The 21,294-nt window shown below is 42.7% G+C and overlaps 2 protein-coding genes across 2 annotated transcripts in view; both read right to left on the bottom strand.

Annotated features, from left to right (window-relative positions):
• Positions 1-21,294, bottom strand: part of LOC310775920 (NLR family CARD domain-containing protein 3-like) — a gene marked incomplete at its 3' end in the record, with an annotated part of 420,457 nt that overhangs the window by 27,131 nt on the left and 372,032 nt on the right. The window contains exon 7 of the mRNA XM_083636042.1: positions 4,770-4,943. Within this exon, the coding sequence (XP_083492168.1) occupies positions 4,770-4,943 (174 nt within the window). The remainder of the gene's footprint in view (positions 1-4,769; positions 4,944-21,294) is intronic.
• Positions 5,034-19,953, bottom strand: LOC310774945 (protein NLRC3-like; the record flags this gene model as incomplete). The annotated part of the gene is made up of 5 exons (XM_083635035.1): positions 5,034-5,131; positions 5,651-6,901; positions 18,354-18,677; positions 18,852-18,992; positions 19,935-19,953. The coding sequence occupies 5 exons, from the start codon at positions 19,951-19,953 to the stop codon at positions 5,034-5,036; spliced, it is 1,833 nt and encodes a 610-aa protein (XP_083491161.1).

Here is a 21,294-nt window from a genome sequence, read left to right as displayed (position 1 = left end):
TCTAAATTAATGTGTAATGGTAACACAGCCTGCCATTGTCAACATTTCAATATTGGACCAAATAAAACCTCGAAATGAAAACACCACCCTATGTGAAACATATATGTCCTCCTGGGCATATATATACCCCTTGTCGAGTTAACGTGATTTAGAGAAGTAACAGCGGAACGCGCTTCGGAACGCGCTTCTAATGGCATCTGCTATACTGTGATGTCCGTCCAATAACTTGGCCCTATTTCACATTTAGTTTTACAATAAAAACACATTTATGCAATGACTTGACATAATGTAGGGTATGTGCATCATCCTTCCTGCAGCAGGCGAGAGAAAATGATATCTTTCTGGACAAACTTTCACCAATCTAATAGGCTATATTTTTCTAGCTGATGCATAGAACATTATTTTCACTTTGATCTTGCTATAGTGTAGCGTATTTACATGCTTGCAGTATTGAAACTGCAGTTAGATTGGTTTGAGAAGCATAATAATATGGAATAATAGCCTATAATGCAGACAGACAGGCTGGATGAAGGGAGGGGGGGGGGGGGGGGCAGAGCGTTTGGCTTTCGTCTGGTTTTGCGGGATCACTGGAATTGGAGCTAAAAAGGCAAGCGTGCGATTCGTTTATTGCACTTATCCAATGAGCATGACGGTGCATAATTTTACGCCTAAAAGGCGTGGTTGTAATGCTTTGGGCTGCATCTAGCGCCAGCACGACGATATCAAGTGCGCCTTTCCACGCCCACTGCTTTGATCTGCGCCTGCCGCTCGGCCTAGAAACTGCGCCGATGCAACGATAGGGGCCTAAACCTCTGTAAGGACATCATGAATCGAAAAAATGTACCGGAAACCCATTTGGAGCTCTTCAGAACTTATTTCTAACATCCATTCAATTTTAAGCATCAACTCTTTCCTTTTCTCCAAATTTCAAAAACCCATTTTCAATGTATACAAAAGATCTTCACCAATTGATCACCCTTTTTTAAAGACATGATACAGGCACGGTTACACTTCCAGTATTTTCCACCAGATTCTGTTGATGCAATTTTGCAACAAATTATATGGTTTAATACTACCGTAAATTCCGGACTATAAGCCGCAGCTTTTTTCCCGTTTTTTGGCCTTTTTTGCCCCCTGCGGCTTATATAACGGTGCGTCTTATCTATGGATTTTTTCCAAAAAAAAAAAAAAATCTCTCTTTTTTTAGCACTCTTTCTAACTATAAATCCACTTCTGTTTTAATTTCCTCTCTTGCCCTCTTTTCACCACACCGCGGACACTGTGTGCACTGTAAAAAAAAACAAAAAATACCACAATGTGTGATTTTGTCTGGGGATTAGTGACCTGACTTTTGTTTTGTTGAAATGTTAATAAATGGGAGCTTCCCCAAACAGCGATCTCTTTCCCGACATTCCTCTCTGTGCACGAACCCTTTCATATGGTAATTAAACATCAAAACACCCGCGGCTTATAGACCGGTGCGGCTTATAGAAGAAAAAAATAGTCACCTTTGAAGGTGCGGCTTATAGACCGGTGCGTCTTATAGTCCGGAATTTACGGTAATATATTGATAGATGGGAGCAGTTTGTTGAAAAGGGCATCATTTCTATAAATTATATAATTGAGGGTAATGTTTATTCATACGAGTTATTTTGTGAAACATTTGGAATATTTTGTTCAGAATTTAGATATTCAGTTAGTAGCTGCAGTGCCTTTGGCCTGGAAGAAAAAGGTGGAGGGTGCAGGAAGAAGACTTTGTGTGTGTAAGCCTTCAATAAAGAATTGTCTTTGGCTTAAAAGTCAAAAGATAAATTCTTACATGTATAATCTTTTCTTGACGGCATATGATTTGAATGATAAGCCAGAGATATTTCAGTCATACTGGGAGGGGATTTTTGATATTGCGCACTGCCATGGAGACAGGTATACAATCAACCTATAGTTCTATTATAGACACCCCTATTCTCCCACAGGCCTTTGGCGCTAAAACGGGCCTTAAACGCAAAAAAACGTGCCTTGCGCCTGTCTCGGGAAGATATCAACATGGCTTTAGGCTGGTAAATGCGCTTTACGCTGAATGGGCGTGGCGCACTCCCTGAATGGGCAAGAATGGGCGTTTCGGCCTTAAATGCCGGCCTAATGATATCTTCCCACCTGGCGTAAATGTAGCACTTTGCGCTTTTGAAAACCAGGCCAGTTGCGAGGAGCGCTCCTCTGCCTCTTCTCTGTCACCCTTCTCTGTTTCTCTCTGACTCCCTCGCTCAGACAGACACAACACACGTCCCATAGGAAAAAGAAGTTGTAAGTTCACTGCCTGTGAAATGTCCCAGCATGCATTGTGCTACTCCATTTCGCTACTAAATAGCAACCAAATGAGCCGAAATAGATATAAAGGTAGATCTAAATAATGTGTAATGGTAACACAACGTGCAATCGTAGAACATTTCAATATTGGACCAAATAAAACATCGAAATGAAAACACCACCCTATGTGAAACATCTATGTCATATTGGGGCTATATATATCCCTTGTAGATTTAATGTGATTTAGATAAGTGACAGCATAATGCGCTTCTACTGTCATGTCCTACTGTGATGAATAAATTGGCTCTACTTGACATTTTAGTTTTACAATAAAAACACATTTATGCAATGACTTTACATAATGTAGGCTATATTTATGTGCATCATCCTTCCTGCAGCAGGGGAGAGAAAATGATATCTTTCTGGACAAACTTTCACCAATCTAATTAATCTCATCATATAGGGATAGGCTATATTTTTCTAGCTGATGCATTTAGAACATTCTTTTCACTTTGATCTTGCTATAGTGTAGCGTATTTACATGCTTGCAGTATTTAAACTGCAGTTTATTGGTTTGAGAAGCATAATAATATGGAATAATAGCCTATATATGGAGACAGATAGACGGGATGAAAGGGAGGGGGGGAGGAGAGCGCTTAGCTTTGTCTGGTTTTACTGGACTAATCCGTGGAATTGGAGTTTAAAAGGCAAGCTTGTGACTCTTTACTGCACTTCACCAATGAGCTGATGGTGCATAATTTTACGCTTAAAAGGCGTGGTTATAATGGTTGAGGCCGCGTGTAGCGCCGACACCAAGATATCGAGTGCGCTGGTCCACACCCACTAATCTGCGCTGCGCCAGGCCTTAAACGCAGTTTCTACGCCGATTGCAACGATAGGGCCCACAGTCACAGTTCTTTCAATTAAAAAAATTATACAAAATACTACCAACAAGAAAAATGCTTTTTATTTGGGGTTTGGAAAAGGATCAAAACTGTCGCTTTTGTAATTTTGAAATTGAAGATATGTTCCATTTATTTTGGTTCTGCCCTCATGTGGTGTCTTTTTGGTTGACTATTAAGAGATTGCTAGCTTTCAATTCAATTGTGCTAACCATGTGCCCTCAAACAATTATACTTGGTGAATTAAGAAATTGTCCTGTTATGTAAAACAAAACTGTGATATTATTGGGTAAGAGATTCATTTTTGAATTGAAGGGAAAATAACAATTGACTCTCCCTTCTTTTCTTTCTTTTCTAAAGTATTACTTTTGTTAGAAGACATTATTGCAAATAGACAGGGAACAATGATTAAAAAAAGATTATGATAAGAAATGGAACAGATTAAGGCCAACCTTAGTGTGATAATAATGATCATACTATTTTTTGTTTTGTTTGTTTAATGTTTGTTAGCCTATATGTGTATATGTACTGTATATATTTTGTCTGTCCTGTCATTTTTCTGTCCTGTCCTGTTTGAATTGTGCTCTGTTGCTCAACGGTGTGTTTATTGTATGTTGGTTGGTGGATTGTATTGTTTGTATTATTGAAATAATAATAATAAAACAATTATGATTTTAGGCTAGCATTATGTATATTGTGATAAAGCTCTATCACACTATATGGAAATTTGAATCATGATAACATTTTCATCCATATCACCCAGCACTATTAGTTTGATTGTTTACGATTGATGATTTTATACAGGTTTTCTGAGAAAGAGATCCCATCTTTCAGTATAAAATTGTTACATTTTGGATTTTCTCAATAGTACACTGCTCAGAAATGAATTATGATAATGCAGAAACTGTTATTGTCCCCAATATTAACAGTTGACCCAAGCATCGGGTTCCTTTTTTCATTTTAGTTCTTGACTCAAGAAGAGTTAATTTGTAAAAAAACATATAAATGTCATTCTTAAAATGAAATAACACCTGTTTGATACTCCCTGGAGTGCACACAAAAAATGATTTAGATGATTTATGTGAAGATGATTCACTGAATTTTTTTAATTACCTCATGATTCATAATAGAAATATACAAAAAAGAAAATAATGATCATATAAATACATAAATATCTGATTACTATAATGAGGTGAGGGGTGCCACTCGGCCCACCTGCATACGAGAGTACGTGAAGTGCGCAATACCTCGAGGGGGAACCAGCGAGGCACAGTAGAGCTAGAAAGGAACAGTTCAGCTAGAAAGGAACGTGTGAAGCCGGCAATATTGATAGTGTATTAAAAAAAAAACAGTACAAATAAAGATATCTGTTTTTGCAGGTGAACTTTTCTATTTCAACAAGAGACAGTGAGGTGAAAAAATAATGACATGTTCTCTCAGAAAAGAATGTTGGGTTTCACATCACATCAGCAGGAAAATGAGAGTTCAGGTATTTTCTCTGATATTAATGTACACGTAAAACAGAATTTAAACAGGCTGTTGAATAGTAACAGTGATCCTGACCTGAGAGTCTCCAGTCTACAGTGTGGACTCTGCAGTCCAACAGAGAGCAGCTTCACTGATGAATCTTCCAGGTCGTTGTTACTCAGGTCCAGCTCTCTCAGACTAGAGGACTGGGAGCTGAGAACTGAGGCCAGAGCTTCACAGCTTCTCTCTGACAGCTGACAGCCACTCAGCCTGAAGGAGAATTAGTGATGAAAAAACAACATTGAAAATGTTTATTTCCCTCCTCACAACATAGATTGAATATATCCAGTTTGTATGCACTTACAGAGCTTTATCGGAGGCTTTGACCACTGGCAGCAGCCTCAGAAGAACCTCCTCTGAAGCTGAGTATTTCATCAGGTCAAACACATCCAGCTCTTCTTCTGATGACAGTAAGATGAAGGCCAGAGCTGACCACTCGGTAGGGGAGAATTTCTCTGTGGAGAGACTTCCAAAACTCATGTGGTCTTGGATCTGCTTCACAAGAGACTGGTCATTCAGCTCATTCAGACAGTGGAACAGATTGATGATTCTCTCTGAGGACGGATTCTCCCTGATCTTTTCCTTGATGTACTGGACTGTATCCTGATTGGTCTGTGAGCTACTTCCTATCTGTGGCAGTAGACCTCTTAGGAGAGTCTGATTGGTCTCCAGTGAAAGACCCAGGAGGAAGCGGAGGAACAAGTCCAGGTGTCCATTTGGACTCTGTGAAGCCTTGTCCACAGCACTCTGGTAGAAGATAGTTTCTGGTTCATTTTCTAACGTGTGCTCGTCTAACATGGCTCCTGGCTGTTCTGTTTTTTTCTGACTGGTTGACTGATGTTCTGACTGGTTTTCTGACAGCAGATTGACAGATTTGTGTGTGGAGGTTGATTGTGGTTCTGACAGCAGATTGACACCAGAGTCGATGAATGAGATGATGACATGAACAGCAGCCAGAAACTCCTGAATGCTCAGATGGACAAAGCAGAAGACCTTTTCCTGGTACAGCCCACACTCCTCTTTAAAGATCTGTGTGAACACTCCTGAGTACACGGAAGCTGCTCTGATATCAATACCACACTCTTTCAGGTCAGCTTCATAGAAGATCAGGTTGCCTTTCTCCAGCTGCTCAAAAGCCAGTTTTCCCAGAGAAAGAATCATGTGTGGATCTGTCTCAGCGCTCTCATGATACTTGATGTTCAGTTTGGACTGAACCACCAGGAAGTGGATGTACATCTCAGTCAGGGTCTTGGGCAGGTCTTCTCTCTCACTGGTTCTCAACACATATTCCAGGACATTAGCAGTGATCCAGCAGAAGAGTGGGATGTGGCACATGATGAGGAGGCTTCGTGAAGCCTTGATGTGGGAGATGATTCTCGTGACCTGCTGCTCATCTCTGAATTTCTTCCTGAAGTACTCCTCTTTCTGTTGGTCAGTGAAGCCTCTCACCTCGGTCACCACATCAACACACTCAGGAGGGATCTGATTGGCTGCTGCAGGTCGTGTGGTCATCCAGAGGCGAGCAGCGGGAAGCAGTTTCCCCTTGATGAGGTTTGTCAGCAACACGTCCACTGAGGTCGACTCTGTGACATCACTCACAATCTCATTGTTCTGGAAGTCTAGAGGAAGTCGACACTCATCCAGACCGTCAAAGATTAACACAACATGGAACTTGTCAAACCTGCAGATTCCCGCTTCTTTGGTCTCAGGAAAAAAGTGATGAAGAAGTTCCACCAGGCAGAACTTTTTCCCTTTCAGCAGATTCAGCTCTCGGAAAGTGAATGGAAATATGAACTCTATATCCTGGTTGACTTTCTCTTCAGCCCAGTCCAGAGTAAACTTTTGTGTTAAGACTGTTTTCCCAATGCCAGCCACTCCCTTTGTCATCAATGTTCTGGTTGGTTTGTCTCTTCCAGGTAAGGGTTTAAAGATGTCGTCGCATTTGATTGTTGTTTCTGGTCTGGCTGGTTTCCTGGATGCTGCTTCAATCTGCCTGACCTCATGTTCATCATTGACCTCTCCACTCCCTCCCTCTGTGAGGTAATGCTCTGTGTACATCTGATCCAGAAATGTTGGGTTTCCTGCTTTAGCAATCCCCTCGAACAAAAACTGAAACCTCTCCTTCAGACTGGATTTGTGTTGTTGTTGTGGACGTTGATGTTGAGTTTCTGAAAGAACAAATGATGTTTCAGTAAACATGAGAAATGTGAACATTTCCTGGTAAATGTGTATCTCCACTCCATGACATCTCTTCAGCTCATCACCGGTGAGTGGACAAACAGGTCCTGACTGTGTGCAGCTCAGTGTGAAAGACAACTGGTGTGGTGGTGCTGTTTTGTTTCCCAGTGTGCACCACTGTGTTCAGCATATTACACTCACATTAACAAATTAATAATTTTACCAGATTATCCAGAGGGATTTCGCTCATTTACTTTTCTATCTTGTAATGAATAGATCTTGTTTGCAAATGTTTATGTTTTCAGCAGTTTGGACACATGGTCAGCGCTTTTTTTTTAACTTAAAACTATATTCACTATACGCGGTAAAGTTCCAACATGAAGGTGGCTACTCAGTTTGTTCATCTTGTGTTCTTGTTGGAATGGATTATTTGGCTTATTCCAAACAAATAATGACTCAAATATATTCAGAAAAATAAAATGGGCCTTTACAAGTCAAATGAGATCAAAATAAGGAAAACTCAAATAAAATGTTCTCTCTAATCATTTGTTTCTTGTTTCGTTTGTTGCAGTTGAGAACTGTAGCTCGACGGCGTCTTCCAGCTATGGCTTGCACACACCTGATTAAAAGGAATTAGATGGGGAGCACCAAATGATTTGCTCCTATATTCTTTTGCCAATCTTTCACCTATAGGTGGCATCATTGTCTTGAAAACAAAATCAAAACTGGCTCTAACAGACATGATTCACCCATTCTTTGCTCTCTCTTCATGACATTAAAGCTGTGAAAGCTTCTTACTTCTTTGCAGCTCCTCAGCCAGCTCCTCCTGCTTCATTGTCCTCAGGAAGAGCAGTGTGATGTTTAGAAAAGCTTCTGTGCTGCTCCTCCTCTGCTGTTCCTCCTCACCGTCCACCTCCTCCTCATCCTCCCTCTGACTCTCTGAGCATTCTGGCCTCAGAACCCTATGGAACCTTCTCAGCTCCTTCTTCACAAAGGTGATGATGTTCTCCTCAAGCAGCTGCAACAGAATAATATACATATTAAACCTTCATAATAAAATCTGCATACCAAATGAAATCCATCTTGCAGAGACTGAAAGCCTGCACTGATCTAAAGAGTGCAGCATGGAGATTCAACATCACAAATAATTATGAAATAGAAATGTTGACCCAAAGCGCAAAACATTCTAGTTTTACAACAATGGTTCTAAAATTGTTGAATGTGAACGTCAGTTTCTGCCTCAATCCACAGCTACTTCCTAGTTACCAAGCCCCAGTAGTGGCTAGTAGGTTTTGTTATTTTTGTATTTAAAGTTCAGTAAAGACTTTTGGTTGCTCCTAAAAACCTTGCCTGCTGCCTCTTTGTTCTGCATTTGGATCCAGACACCTCTACTTCTGACACTTAGCGCTAAAAACCCCACTGGGCCTGAGCACACAGAGTATTCTCCACACAGTGCAGGGCAACTCCTGGCTTGGATACATTACGCACGGCATGGATGTCCTTCTCTCTCCAAACCTTGCACGCGCGCACACTCGCACCCTCTTCAGAATGCCATTGATTTTCAACTATAGCCTAGATTGCAGAAACAACACACACCTTGATTTAAAAATTAGAATTTGTTTGTCATGGTTTTATTATGCTACATAATTCCCGACCATACAGGTCTGTGGTGTTTAACATTAACATTAACAGGTGTATAACATTACTAGGGGAACCGTCTGCTTCTAGGTATTCAGTGAAGGCCCAAGAAGAAATTGAAAAGAAAAGTATTTTCCCCCTAATAAATTATTTGTATTTGTTATTTATTAGTTTTTATTCACTGAAATGACAGGAATAATGTCCCTAAATTGTTCAGATCTTGGACTCACTTTGTTTCAGCAAATATGGGGTTAAATATTTGGACCAGCCTCGACCGGAAAATGGTATTTGATTGACAGCAAGCCAGCAACCCTTCGCGAAGACCCTACTCTGGTCATGACATGGGGATGACAATTTTGATGACAGGTGTCTTAACCAATCAGAATTTCATTGAGTTGTGGGGTTAGCCAATCACAATTAGTTGAGTTGTGGGTGGGATATTTCCAGGGATTCGCGAATCCAAGCCAACCAGGAGACGAGGCGAACGACAAGGAGGGAGGAGTTAATGATGTTTCGGAGATTTCTGAGAAGTAGGAAGTGTGGCGGAGTTTTCAAGATGCCTGTTCAAACCAAAGGATTTAATGATTGAAAATTAGAGCTATCAACCTGCAAAAAGCTATATTTTTGCCATTTCCAGGCTAGCAACTTTACTAGAACTAGAGCTACCCCAGGGGGTTCCTCCGTACATAACCCCCCACTAAAAACATGCAGAAGATCGTCATCCGACCAGTGACGACAACATCTGAAGTTGGTCCAATGATGGTCCAATGATGGTCCCCGGGCGCTGGAAAGAAAAAGCATCCACTGCTCCTGGCCTGCCCCCTGGAGGAAAGGACAAGCCTGGATGGGTCAAATGCAGAGGACATATTTCACCGGCCACCGTCAGCATGAGTGTGTGTTGTGGCCGCATCCATGTGTTGTAGTGTTCGTGTGACAATAAAGACGGGCTTCCGTCTGAAATCGTGTTTAAGCTAGAACTTTACCCTTAGTTTACATGCAGTTGAGCACAAGAGGCTATTATTACAGTTACTGCTGTGCGGTGCTGTGCTGTGCTGTGGGTTGCTTGTTGCTTTTTGGAGGATTTGGGTTTTGTCTTCAAGTGAACCACTGTGAACGTCATTGGTAAGTTATACTTTTATTTTATTGTATTGCTGGTGGTGTCACTGGGGCAGCTGATGTCGGTGTGCAAGGGGAGTTTTGGATCCGTACACGGGTTTTGTTGTGTCTCGCTTCACTTCGCTTCCACGAGACCCTCGGGAGTTACATTAACGTCACTGCGTGCTTGTTTCCACAAACCCGCCTCAGTCTGTCTTGAGTTCGTTGTGCTTTTAATTTCAGGTTGGAGGGCTCGAGTGCGGCCTGTAGAGGTGGGCTGCCGTGGTTTTGTGGCAAAGTCCGTTATTGCCTTACTAACTGAGTTGGGCATTCGGGGACGGAGCCTGAAGCTTGCGGTTAGCAACATGTCTCAGGCAGCAGAACGAGCAAGTGAATGGCTGTGGATAAGGAGGAAACATGCTAGCTGGGGAGCTCGCTAAGGTCAGATTGATTGTTTGTTGTTGGTCATGATTAACGGTCCGCATCAACAGGGCTGAATCATTGACGGTGGTGGTGTAGTTAGGGATTGTTTGTTGTTGGTCATGATTAACGGTCTGCATCAACAGGGCTGAATCATTGACAGTGGTGGTGTAGTTAGGGATTTTTTGTTGTTGGTCATGATTAACGGTCCGCATCAACAGGGCTGAATCATTGACAGTGGTGGTGTAGTCAGGAATGTCATACCGAACCGACCTGGATAGCTAGGCTTAGATAGTGAGGTAATATGCAGTTGTGCGGTGGTAGCATGGAGGGGGGTGTTTCCAGGACGCTGGATTACACCGTTAAGCCTTCTTGAGGTGTCGTGGGCCTAACTTAACGAAACGTCGGTGAAGGAAGGTGCCCACTTGAAAACCCCAATGACATGCTTCATACTGCTGTTGGCTAGGGTAGGTAACTGGTGATTTGTGTCTTGTTTATTAGTTTGTTAGCCTGTTAGCTTGTTTTATTCTGGATTGGGCTTCTAAATGTGTTTTTCCTCGGATTTTGGCACAAGGGATAGTAACATCTTGTCCTGTGTATTAATTCATACTAAAGCTAGCTTAGGCTAGTGACTGTTGTGAATAGTGCAGCTGACAACTAGGGAAAGACCTAGTGACAGCATGGAAAGACAGCTGACAGGAGGGATTAGACCCCATCGGGGCTGCAATGGGTTAGCTGCTCATTGTGGCAGTAGCCAAGGCCAATAGGCCATTGGTTACACCCAAACTTGCTACGAAACAGAATTATGAAAAAACACCCCTAGAGTCTGCGAGAGCGGGGGCGGAAGATGACTCACCTATGGTTGACACGGTTATTGACTCTGGAACGGACTTGACTATGAGTAGGGAAAACATGTCAGTGGAAGCCACTAGTTCAGATGTAGATGGAAAGAAGCGTCAGGTTTGCTTGTGTGGCTGGCAGAAGGTAACAACTTTGAGGGGCCTTAGAATCCATCAAGGCAGGAAGATGTGCTTGGTAGAGGGAACACAGGGACCCCGCATTGATAATTATTTCTTAAGAAGTTTATCAAGTCAGTCGGGTGAAGTCCAGCGACAGGAAGTAACCCACAGCTCGCAGGACATCAGCACCCCTGATGTTGAGGCAGGTCCTAGCACCGAGGAAAGCAGAGAGGCCAGCCAGCCAAAAAGGGAGAAGATTAGCGGTCAGAAGCCTAGAGTTAAGTGGCCAGGTGCAGCGGAAAGTAGGAAGTGGGAAGATATCAATAGTGATTTGGTTAGGATGTTAGAGAAGCTTAAAGGAACTGCTGAGAGTAAGTTGGATAAAATGGGAGATTGTATTTATGATTATGGTAAGGAAAGGTTTGGCGTCTTTGAGAAAAGGAAGAAACTGCGTGAGGTAGTTAAATCTAGGCGCCAACAAGAGATAGATAGACTTATCCAGGAGAGAAGACAGCTTAAGAGGCAGTGGAGGAAAGCTACAGAGGTTGAGAAGGAAGGCATTGATTGCTTGCAGTCAGATGTGAGGGATCGGTTGGCAGTTTTAAGAAGAGCAGAGAGCATTAGGAAAAATAGGAAAAAGAAAGAGAGAGCTAGAATAGCATTCTATAAGGATCCATTTAGATTTGTGAAGTCATTGTTTAGTAAGGAAAAGAATGGTAGCCTTATGGTACCTAAGCAGAAGCTTGAGGAATATTTGGAGGAGGTTCACAAAGATAGGGAAAGGTTTAGAGAGATGACAGTCCCAGCTGATATTCCACCTATTGGTGAAATAGAGAGCCAGTGTGATGATAGCCCACCAAGGTGGAAAGAAGTTCAAGAAGTAGTGAGACGTGCAAGGGCCTCTTCAGCCCCGGGTCCTAATGGAGTCCCCTACCGGCTGTATAAGAGTGCTCCAGATGTGTTGCAGTTTCTATGGAAGCTGATGAAGGTAGTCTGGAAGAAGCAGGTTATTCCTAAGGTGTGGCGTAGAGCAGGGGGAATCTTCATTCCTAAAGAAAGGGACTCGTTAGAGATAAGTCAGTTTAGACCTATCAGTCTACTTAATGTTGAAGGGAAGGTTTTCTTTAGTGTTGTGGCACAGAGGCTGTCTAGTTATCTAGAAAAGAATAGGCTAATAGATACTTCGGTGCAAAAGGCTGGAATTCCCGGCTTCTCCGGGTGCTTAGAGCACACCAGCATGATCTGGCACCAAATCCAGTCAGCTAGGCGTGAGAAGAGAGACCTGCATGTAGTATTCTTGGACCTGGCTAATGCTTTCGGGTCAGCGCCGCATAGTCTGTTATGGGAGGCCTTTGATTTCTTTAGAGTGCCAGGTAGTATAAAGAGCTTAGTTAAAGCCTACTTCTTAGATATTCAACTCTGCTTTACCACAGCAGAGTACACTACAGCTTGGCAGCAGCTGGAGATAGGCATTATGGCAGGGTGTACAATTTCCCCATTAGCTTTTACCATGGCAATGGAGATCATTATTAGGGCTTCAAAATGGGTAGTGGGTGGAGAAAGGCTGCAGGGAGGGCTGCGGCTCCCTCCAATTAGGGCATACATGGATGACATGACGACTATGACGTCAACCGCTCCATGTACTAGCAGATTGTTGGATAAGTTAAATAGTAATCTGCAGTGGGCTAGAATGAAAGTGAAGCCAAGTAAGTCCAGGAGTATTTCAATCATTAAAGGGAGGGTAGTAGGTAAGAAGTTTGTTATAAATGATGAGGTGGTGCCTACAGTGTTAGAGAAACCAGTCAAGAGTTTGGGAAGATGGTATGATGCAAGTCTTAGTGATAAGGGACAGTTTGAGGAGGTGAGGCAGGAAATGATTCAAGGTATTTCAAGTATAGACAAGTCAGGGCTCCCAGGAAAGTTAAAGTTGTGGTGTTTGCAGTTTGGATTGTTGCCTCGGTTGATGTGGCCACTGACAGTGTATGAGGTTCCCCTTTCAAAGGTAGAAAAGCTAGAAAGGATGATTAACTCATTCATTAGAAAATGGCTCGGAGTCCCACGCTGCCTAAGCAGTGTAGCCTTATATGGGAAAGGCATATTGGAATTGCCATTATCTAGCCTGACAGAGGAGTTCAAGTGTGCTAAGGTTAGACTGGAAATGACTCTGACTCAGTCAAAGGATCCAGTGGTTAGGAGTGTAGCGCCCACAGTTAAAACAGGGAGGAAGTGGAACCCAAAGGAGGCAGTACAGCAAGCACAGTCAGCTCTTAGACACAGGGATATCATAGGTCAGGTGCAGCATGGGCGTGGAGGCTTAGGGTTGTGCATAGGGAAACCTGTGTGGAACAAGGCATCAGTAATAGAAAAGAGGAAGATGGTAGTTGAAGAAGTACATAGGCAAGAGGAGGCAGTAAGATGTACTAAGGCAGTGTCGCAGGCAAAGCAAGGGCAGTGGGTGAACTGGGAGAGTGTAGAGAAGAGAAAGTTGAAGTGGAGAGAGTTGTGGAGCATGGAGGCCAGCAGAATTAGATTTATTCTAGGGGCTACTTAGGATGTGCTGCCATCTCCCCAGAACTTAAATCAGTGGTTGGGCGAGGATGGTGCCTGCCCGTTGTGTTCTAGTGTATGTACATTGAGGCATATACTGTCAGGGTGTAAGGTCAGTCTCTCCCAGGGGCGATACACCTGGCGTCACAACCAGGTGTTGAAATGTTTGGCAGCTGCAGTTGAGGAAAAGCGGCTAGAAGTAAATTCTCTAGTTGCTAGCAAAGAGACTAGACAGATCAAATTTATACGTGAGGGAGAAAAGATTAGACCAATTAAGGTCAGGCACAAGTTAGGGCAGCTAAGTGTAGGTGGAGCCTGGGAAATGAGGGTTGACTTGAATGAACAGCTAGTCATCCCAGCATATATAGTTAGCACCCGGCTACGTCCGGACTTGTTACTGTGGTCTGAGGTAGAGAAGAGAGTTTATTTTATCGAACTCACAGTCCCGTGGGAAGATCGAGTTGAGGAGGCTTATGAGCGCAAGAAAGCTAGGTATGCTGAAATGGCAGCAGAGGCAGAGCAGCGAGGTTGGAGGGCTCGAGTGCGGCCTGTAGAGGTGGGCTGCCGTGGTTTTGTGGCAAAGTCCGTTATTGCCTTACTAACTGAGTTGGGCATTCGGGGACGGAGCCTGAAGCTTGCGGTTAGCAACATGTCTCAGGCAGCAGAACGAGCAAGTGAATGGCTGTGGATAAGGAGGAAACATGCTAGCTGGGGAGCTCGCTAAGGTCAGATTGATTGTTTGTTGTTGGTCATGATTAACGGTCCGCATCAACAGGGCTGAATCATTGACGGTGGTGGTGTAGTTAGGGATTGTTTGTTGTTGGTCATGATTAACGGTCCGCATCAACAGGGCTGAATCATTGACAGTGGTGGTGTAGTTAGGGATTGTTTGTTGTTGGTCATGATTAACGGTCCGCATCAACAGGGCTGAATCATTGACAGTGGTGGTGTAGTCAGGAATGTCATACCGAACCGACCTGGATAGCTAGGCTTAGATAGTGAGGTAATATGCAGTTGTGCGGTGGTAGCATGGAGGGGGGTGTTTCCAGGACGCTGGATTACACCGTTAAGCCTTCTTGAGGTGTCGTGGGCCTAACTTAACGAAACGTCGGTGAAGGAAGGTGCCCACTTGAAAACCCCAATGACATGCTTCATACTGCTGTTGGCTAGGGTAGGTAACTGGTGATTTGTGTCTTGTTTATTAGTTTGTTAGCCTGTTAGCTTGTTTTATTCTGGATTGGGCTTCTAAATGTGTTTTTCCTCGGATTTTGGCACAAGGGATAGTAACATCTTGTCCTGTGTATTAATTAATAATCAGAGTCTTCACCTGGTCTTTCTGTGTATTGAGCTAATTGTTAAAACTGTGTTTGTGTTATTGACAGTGACAGCCATTTGGTTATGTAGCCTAATGTAATTTTCATAGCTGAGGAGGAGTAGTGGAGTAATTATTGTGTGTAACGATACAGCGACCTAAGCTGGCTGTGGAAGACAACTCGTCATAGATCTTGGGCATGTAGTCTTTCCAATAGCCTGTTTACACCCTCACCAATGCGTAAAGACGCACGCAGTGCGCACAGAGAGAGACCTATCAGACTTGCACGTACAGTAGGGTAGTTTGTTTGTGTTTGTGTGTGTGTGTGTGTGTGTGTGTGTGTGTGTGTGTGTGTGTGTCAGTGTGGGACACTTCTTTTTAAGCGGTTTTATTCACTTGATCCCAGCATTGCATGATTTTTAGTTATTCGGTTTTGGACCAGGTTTGATCAGTATACTATATATTTTACATTTGGGTTTATGTGCGTGGGTGTGGGGGAGGGTGGGTGATGTTATATAAGGCCCGGTTCTGATAGGCACGGTTCGCCACTGGTTTTGAGAAAGTTGTGCCGGCCAGTATACAGTAACCCAGCGATACTCAACTTGCGTGTGGCCCGTGATGGAATTGCAAAAGAAACAAAAACATTTTTTCTTTTTTTACAGTGCACCTGAACGCAACATGCAAGCTACCCGCTGAATAAGTGGGGACTGCCCCCTAGTCCGACACCTCACGAGTCCGACACCTCACGAGTCCGAAAAATGGCCCATTGGACAGACATCTCATTAGTCCGACAGCTCGTTAACCCGACAACGAAAATCTCACTAATCCGACAGTTCGTTAATCCGAAAATAATGTGCTCTGACTGCTGCAGCGCAAACAACACATTTCTCCGCTGGTTTTCTCTCCTCCTTTTTTCACTGTCATTTGTAGCATTGTGCTTTAGGAAACTATTGGTCTGCTAATCCCCCGCCCTTGCCCTATGTCAGTAAAAGCACCCTGCACTCAGCATGTTGGAAGCTGCCTCTGATCCGCCAGGCTGTCACAGACGTGACGCTGTGGCTCTTAGGGCATAAACAAGCCTTTTTGCGCCAAGGTGACGCCAAGCCCAGCGGGGCAACACGCCCACAATTAGCGCTATTTGGGCACAAAACGTGCGCTAAAGCAAAATTACCGCCTTTGCAACAATAGAGCCCTTCCACTGACAAGTGGACACTTTTGGACACTGAACACTTTTTAATATTTATTCTATCCTACTCTATTTTAATACTTTATTACTTCTACTCAATTACCTTTCTAATTTTACAGTTTGCCTTAATTGCCCTTTACATAGGGTACACTGTTTACACTGTTTGCCCTTGTTAACTGTTGCCTTATTGCCTTGTTGTTTGCTGTGATTTTGTACCTACCAACCTTATGTAACGGAGCCCACAGCATAAGAATTTCACACGTGTCTACTTGTACAACAGTGACAATACAAATCTTGAAACTTGACTTGTAAACACATTAAGTAAGTTTCACTCTCACGTCAGACTTCAGACAGACTTCAGACAACTTTTATTAATCCCAGAAGGGCAATTCAGTTTCACAGCATACCCAATAGGGGAGAGTGGGGTGAGTTGTGCCAGTGGGGAAGTTGTGCCACCCCTTGTATCTAGAAAACCATAGAAGAAATTGGTCATCTGACCACACATTTTTGAAGAGGCATCCATTTTACTCACTCTGCAAAGAAGGGAGGCAGATGGCACAAGAGCTAAGCACATTTAAGTTCAAAAAACTGTTTTTTGCCTCTCAAAGTAAATTTTTTATGATCAAGGTTTATTGATTGTTGTGTCTGAACAATTATAGACAAGCTTGAAAACATTTCACACATGTGTTAGTGTTTTAGTAAGCTACAATATGAGGCTATACTGTTAGCATGATGTTAGCTCCAAACCAGCTATATGATACAAGTTTGTTAAAATGGTGGGGATGGGGTAATTTGTGCCAAAAGGCCTGGGTTAAGTTGTGCCAGTGCAGTTGCAGTTGATTTAGTGAAATTTTATTTAATTTTGTTCTTAAATGTTTAAATAGACCTTGTTGAAGAATATTGCAGTATTGGCAAGTGTAGCCTGGCTCTGTGATAGTTGATTTTGTTCATTTTGAACATAATTTTTATTTCTGAAAATGTTAAATATGTAGGTCAACTGCTGCTACCGTTTAGCCTTGTTTAACCCTGTTATAGTACACTGGACTTTAGTGTTATCTTTATTTTGTCTTGCTTTGACAAAATAAAACCTTATTACCCCGCACCGGGGGCAAGTTGTGCCAAGAGACCACTTTTTTAAGAATAGCCATATTTTTTTAACAGTTTATTTAAGATCCAAAGGGAGTGTTCCCAGTGGTGCACAACATCCTGACATATATTTACCTATTGTAGTTGGAGGCATTACTGTCATGGGGTCATCCCTATGTTCCCCGGGTCCTATGTTCCCTGGGTCCTATGTTCCCCGTTTTTGTGAGACCGGGGAACATAGAAGCCGCAATGCCGACCTTAGGTTTAGGCGTGGGGGTGGGAGAGGTTAGGTTTTGGGTTAGGGTCTGGGGGAGGTTAGGTTTAGGCATGGGGGGAGGTTAGGTTTGGCGTGGGGGCTGGGAGAGGTTAGTGAAAAACGGGGAACATAGGACCCGGGGAACATAGGACCCGGGGAACATAGGTACGCTCCCACTGCCATGCCCTCACTTTAAAGACACCTCAAGTAAAAAGTGGCACAACTCACCCCACTCTCCCCTACCTTCAAAAGCTCACAGTGAGCTACAAACTTCAGACATGACAAGACGTAACGTAACAGCATGACATGACATAAACAAACAAATAATGTCAGAGATAACAGATCAGACTCATATTCATATAAACATGAACAAGAAATAAAAAGTATACATATATTTCTATATGTAAAGACATGAGAACATGTATAAGAAATAAAAGATATATATCTATATATGTATGAGCAAGCCTAACCTGTTCATCACAGACAGGATACGTACAGCCTGTTGTGCGCTCATACTGTATGAGTGAAGGCATTCATTTAAAATGACTACTGTCTGTGTTTAACAGCCTGACAGCTGAAGGGAAGAAAGACTTGGAGTACCAGTTCGTTCTCCTAGGGGGCGCATAGTAGCGCCGGCCTGAGGGCATCAGAGCAAATTCACTGGACAAAATGTGGCTAGATTGTCTTATGATCTTTTTTGCCTTCTGTACCACACGTTTCTCCCAGATGGATCACAGGTTATTCTGCTGGACTCCAATAATCCTGGAGCAGACCTTGACTATAGCGTTTAGGCTATTCCTGTCCTTCACAGACAACACATTCAACCAGCAAATAAATGAAAAAGTTAAAAGACTTTCAATAAAAGATTGATAAAAATTACAAAGAATGGTGTCACAGACATTAAAGGAACTGAGCTTCCGCATTAAGTGGATTCTTTGCTGACCACGCTTGACAATAGACTCTGTGTTCGCCTCAAACTTGAGTTGAGAGTCGAACACTGTTCCTAGATATTTGTATGTCTCTACGATTTCAACATCCACACCATGTATGATGCTAGCTTTTGGTTTGTCACAGTTCTTCCTAAAATCAATAATTAACTCCTTGGTCTTGGCCACATTAAGATCAAGGAAGTTGTCATCGCACCATTTGACAAAGGCAGGAAGGGCATCTCCATGATCAGACTCTGAGCCCTCAAGAAGAGACAGTAGGGCAGTGTCTTCAGAGTACTTCACAAGGAGACTGCCCTCCTGGAAGGACCTGCAGAGGTCTGTGAACAAAATAAAAAGCAGGGCAGAAAGAACACAACCCTGGGGCGAGCCAGTACTTGAAAACAATACATTGGACATGTGACCATTCACTAAAACCTGCTGGATTCTATTAGTTAAAAAGTCCAAAAGTAACAATAAAAGCTGATCGGGCAAATTAAAATGAGAGGCAAGACGCTCAATCAAGATGTGAGGCTGCATCTTGTTGAAGGCTGAGGAGAAGTCAGCAAATAAGATTCTCACGTGGGATCTGGGTTTCTCCAGGTGCCTGTACACTCTGTCTAGGATGAAGAGTTTGGCGTCCTCTACACCTTTACCTGCTTGATAAGCGAATTGCAAGGGGTCAAGTTTCCCGTCAATTGAGGAGACAATAATATCCTTTAAAATCTTCTCAAAATTCTTCATCACAAGGGATGTAAGCGCAACAGGTCTAAAATCGTTAAGTTCCTTCGGGTTTTTTGATTTGGGAATCGGGATTATAGTCGATGTTTTCCAAATTGTGGGTATCTGGCCACAGTCAGCGCATATCTGAAAGAGTTTGGTAAAAAGCTCACTGAGCTGGTCAGCACAGTAGCGCAAAGTGCGCCCACAGATGGCATCTGTGGGCAATGCACGTTTTTATGCACGTCAATACACAAGGGATAGAGATTTCAACTTACATTGGGGCTAAAGGCTAATGGTGAGGGAGGACATTGTTGGTTAAAGCCTTAGTGATGATTAGGTTAGCCATACTGTAAGAGCCATTTTTTGCTGTTCTTTTATTTTGGTTTCCTCCCACCACTTGGGGGAGCAGTGCCGCTGTCAATTTGGGCAAAGCAGCCAAGGTGATATAATCAACCCATTACCTGGTACAGCTGTTGCTATTTTGTGAGAAGCAAACAAGTTTTTGACCGTGCGTCTATGATCGAATTAATTAACCTGCTTTGTATTTTGGTCTATGATTGGCCTTAGACTTATCACAAAGGAATTGTTATACGTTTTGTTTGTTATTGGAACATACGGACTGTGAGTAAATAAATCACTTTGTTTTGAAACATTGGACATTTCCTCATTTTTGCACGCGTCTAAACATAGCCTACTCTATAGCAACCGTAGTGACCTTTTTTTGGATAGGCAAAGGGGGCTCTACATTAAGTCAAAAACTTGCTTCATTGAGGAAGCATTTGAGGACAGCGTGGGATTTCTTGTTGTCATTTAAGGACATCGCTGGATTTCTTGCTGACGTTTGAGGACATCATTGGATTGCTGCTGGTGTTTACCTGTGTTCCCGGGCTTCATTCATCTCCCTACCGTTTCTTACCGGGCTGGACCCAGCGAGCATTTTTCGGTTGAAAAGACGTTTAAAAAACGTTTAGGGTCAACGTTGAAAAATCGTGCAAGGAAGGTTTGAAAGTGAAAGTTTTTTCACCCACTATTTGCAGATGTTTATTGAACGTTCAGATTTACCATATTTCACCAGGATCTTAAATTAAAAATTCAGCAGCACACACGGGATTTGAACCCCGTTCTCCCACGCTCTACGTCCTGAGCTATACATTTTCTTATACTATACAGAGAGCCGGGCACATATATACTCTATCTTGCACACAACGTAGACTATACAATTGTCAACGATCGGGAGGACAAGTTATTTTATGTGATGCGTACGAGACTATCATATTATGTAACAGACTAAAATTATGTTGTGTGTGTGTGCATCTATAGTCTGTAGGCTGTACGGCTTCAGAGGTTAACTTCATTTAACACCAGAGACTCAGGGGGAGCCCACCCAAAGGTCATGGACTACTGAACCCCTAGGGGTGTCCGGGGGCATGCCCCCCCGGAAGAAAATTTTGCACAGTTTCAAGTAAAAATGGATCAAACTGGCGCACTTTGAGATCAAAATGAAGAGACTAGATCTATGAAGAACTACAGACATCAATATCTTCTTTACCGTTCGGTGGTTTTACAGCGATGAAAAAATAATTGTTTCCCTATATATAGTATATATATTCTGCATACAAGTTACTATATGGTAGAATTATGCTTGCATAAATAATACCAAAATCACTTCAGGGGAGTTTCAAGTAAAGTAACATTTTGCTTTGTAAGCAAAACAAAAGTAAAATTAAATCAAAAGGGAACTTCCTAACTTATTGGCTGGAATAATATTCCGACAAGATAATAATATACTGTAAGCACTAAAGCAGGAGTTTGCAGTCAACTAGTTGAAATTAATATGTGGCAGTAATTGTGGGGGTCAAAATCTATGTAGGGTGTACCACCACAAATAGATCAGTGTATGGGAAACACTGACTATTAAATTGTGTGACTAGAAAGACACCAATAAATCTGAGAAAATGTACTGTAATTTTGAACAACAGCACTACAACGGTGGCACTTTTTTGGCAAAAATAAATAATAAATAAAGATCATTTTAACAGAAACTGCTACTAATGACCACCATGGATTTGGAGAGAAAGGATATTTTTTTTTTTTTTTTTTTGGGTGGGCTGAGACTATTTTTGGGTGGGCTAAAGCCCACCCAAAAAAGGCCTAGAACCGCCCCTGAACGGGACGTCAGACACCTGTATGCCGGCCAACGCGAAGGTATGTGATGTAGCTACCAACGAATGAATG

Source organism: Poromitra crassiceps (assembly GCF_964638095.1).
Source record: "Poromitra crassiceps genome assembly, chromosome: 4".
NCBI lineage: Eukaryota > Metazoa > Chordata > Actinopteri > Beryciformes > Melamphaidae > Poromitra > Poromitra crassiceps.
The sequence above is the reverse complement of the archived record's forward strand: the minus strand, read 5'-3'. Positions and strand labels throughout refer to the sequence as shown.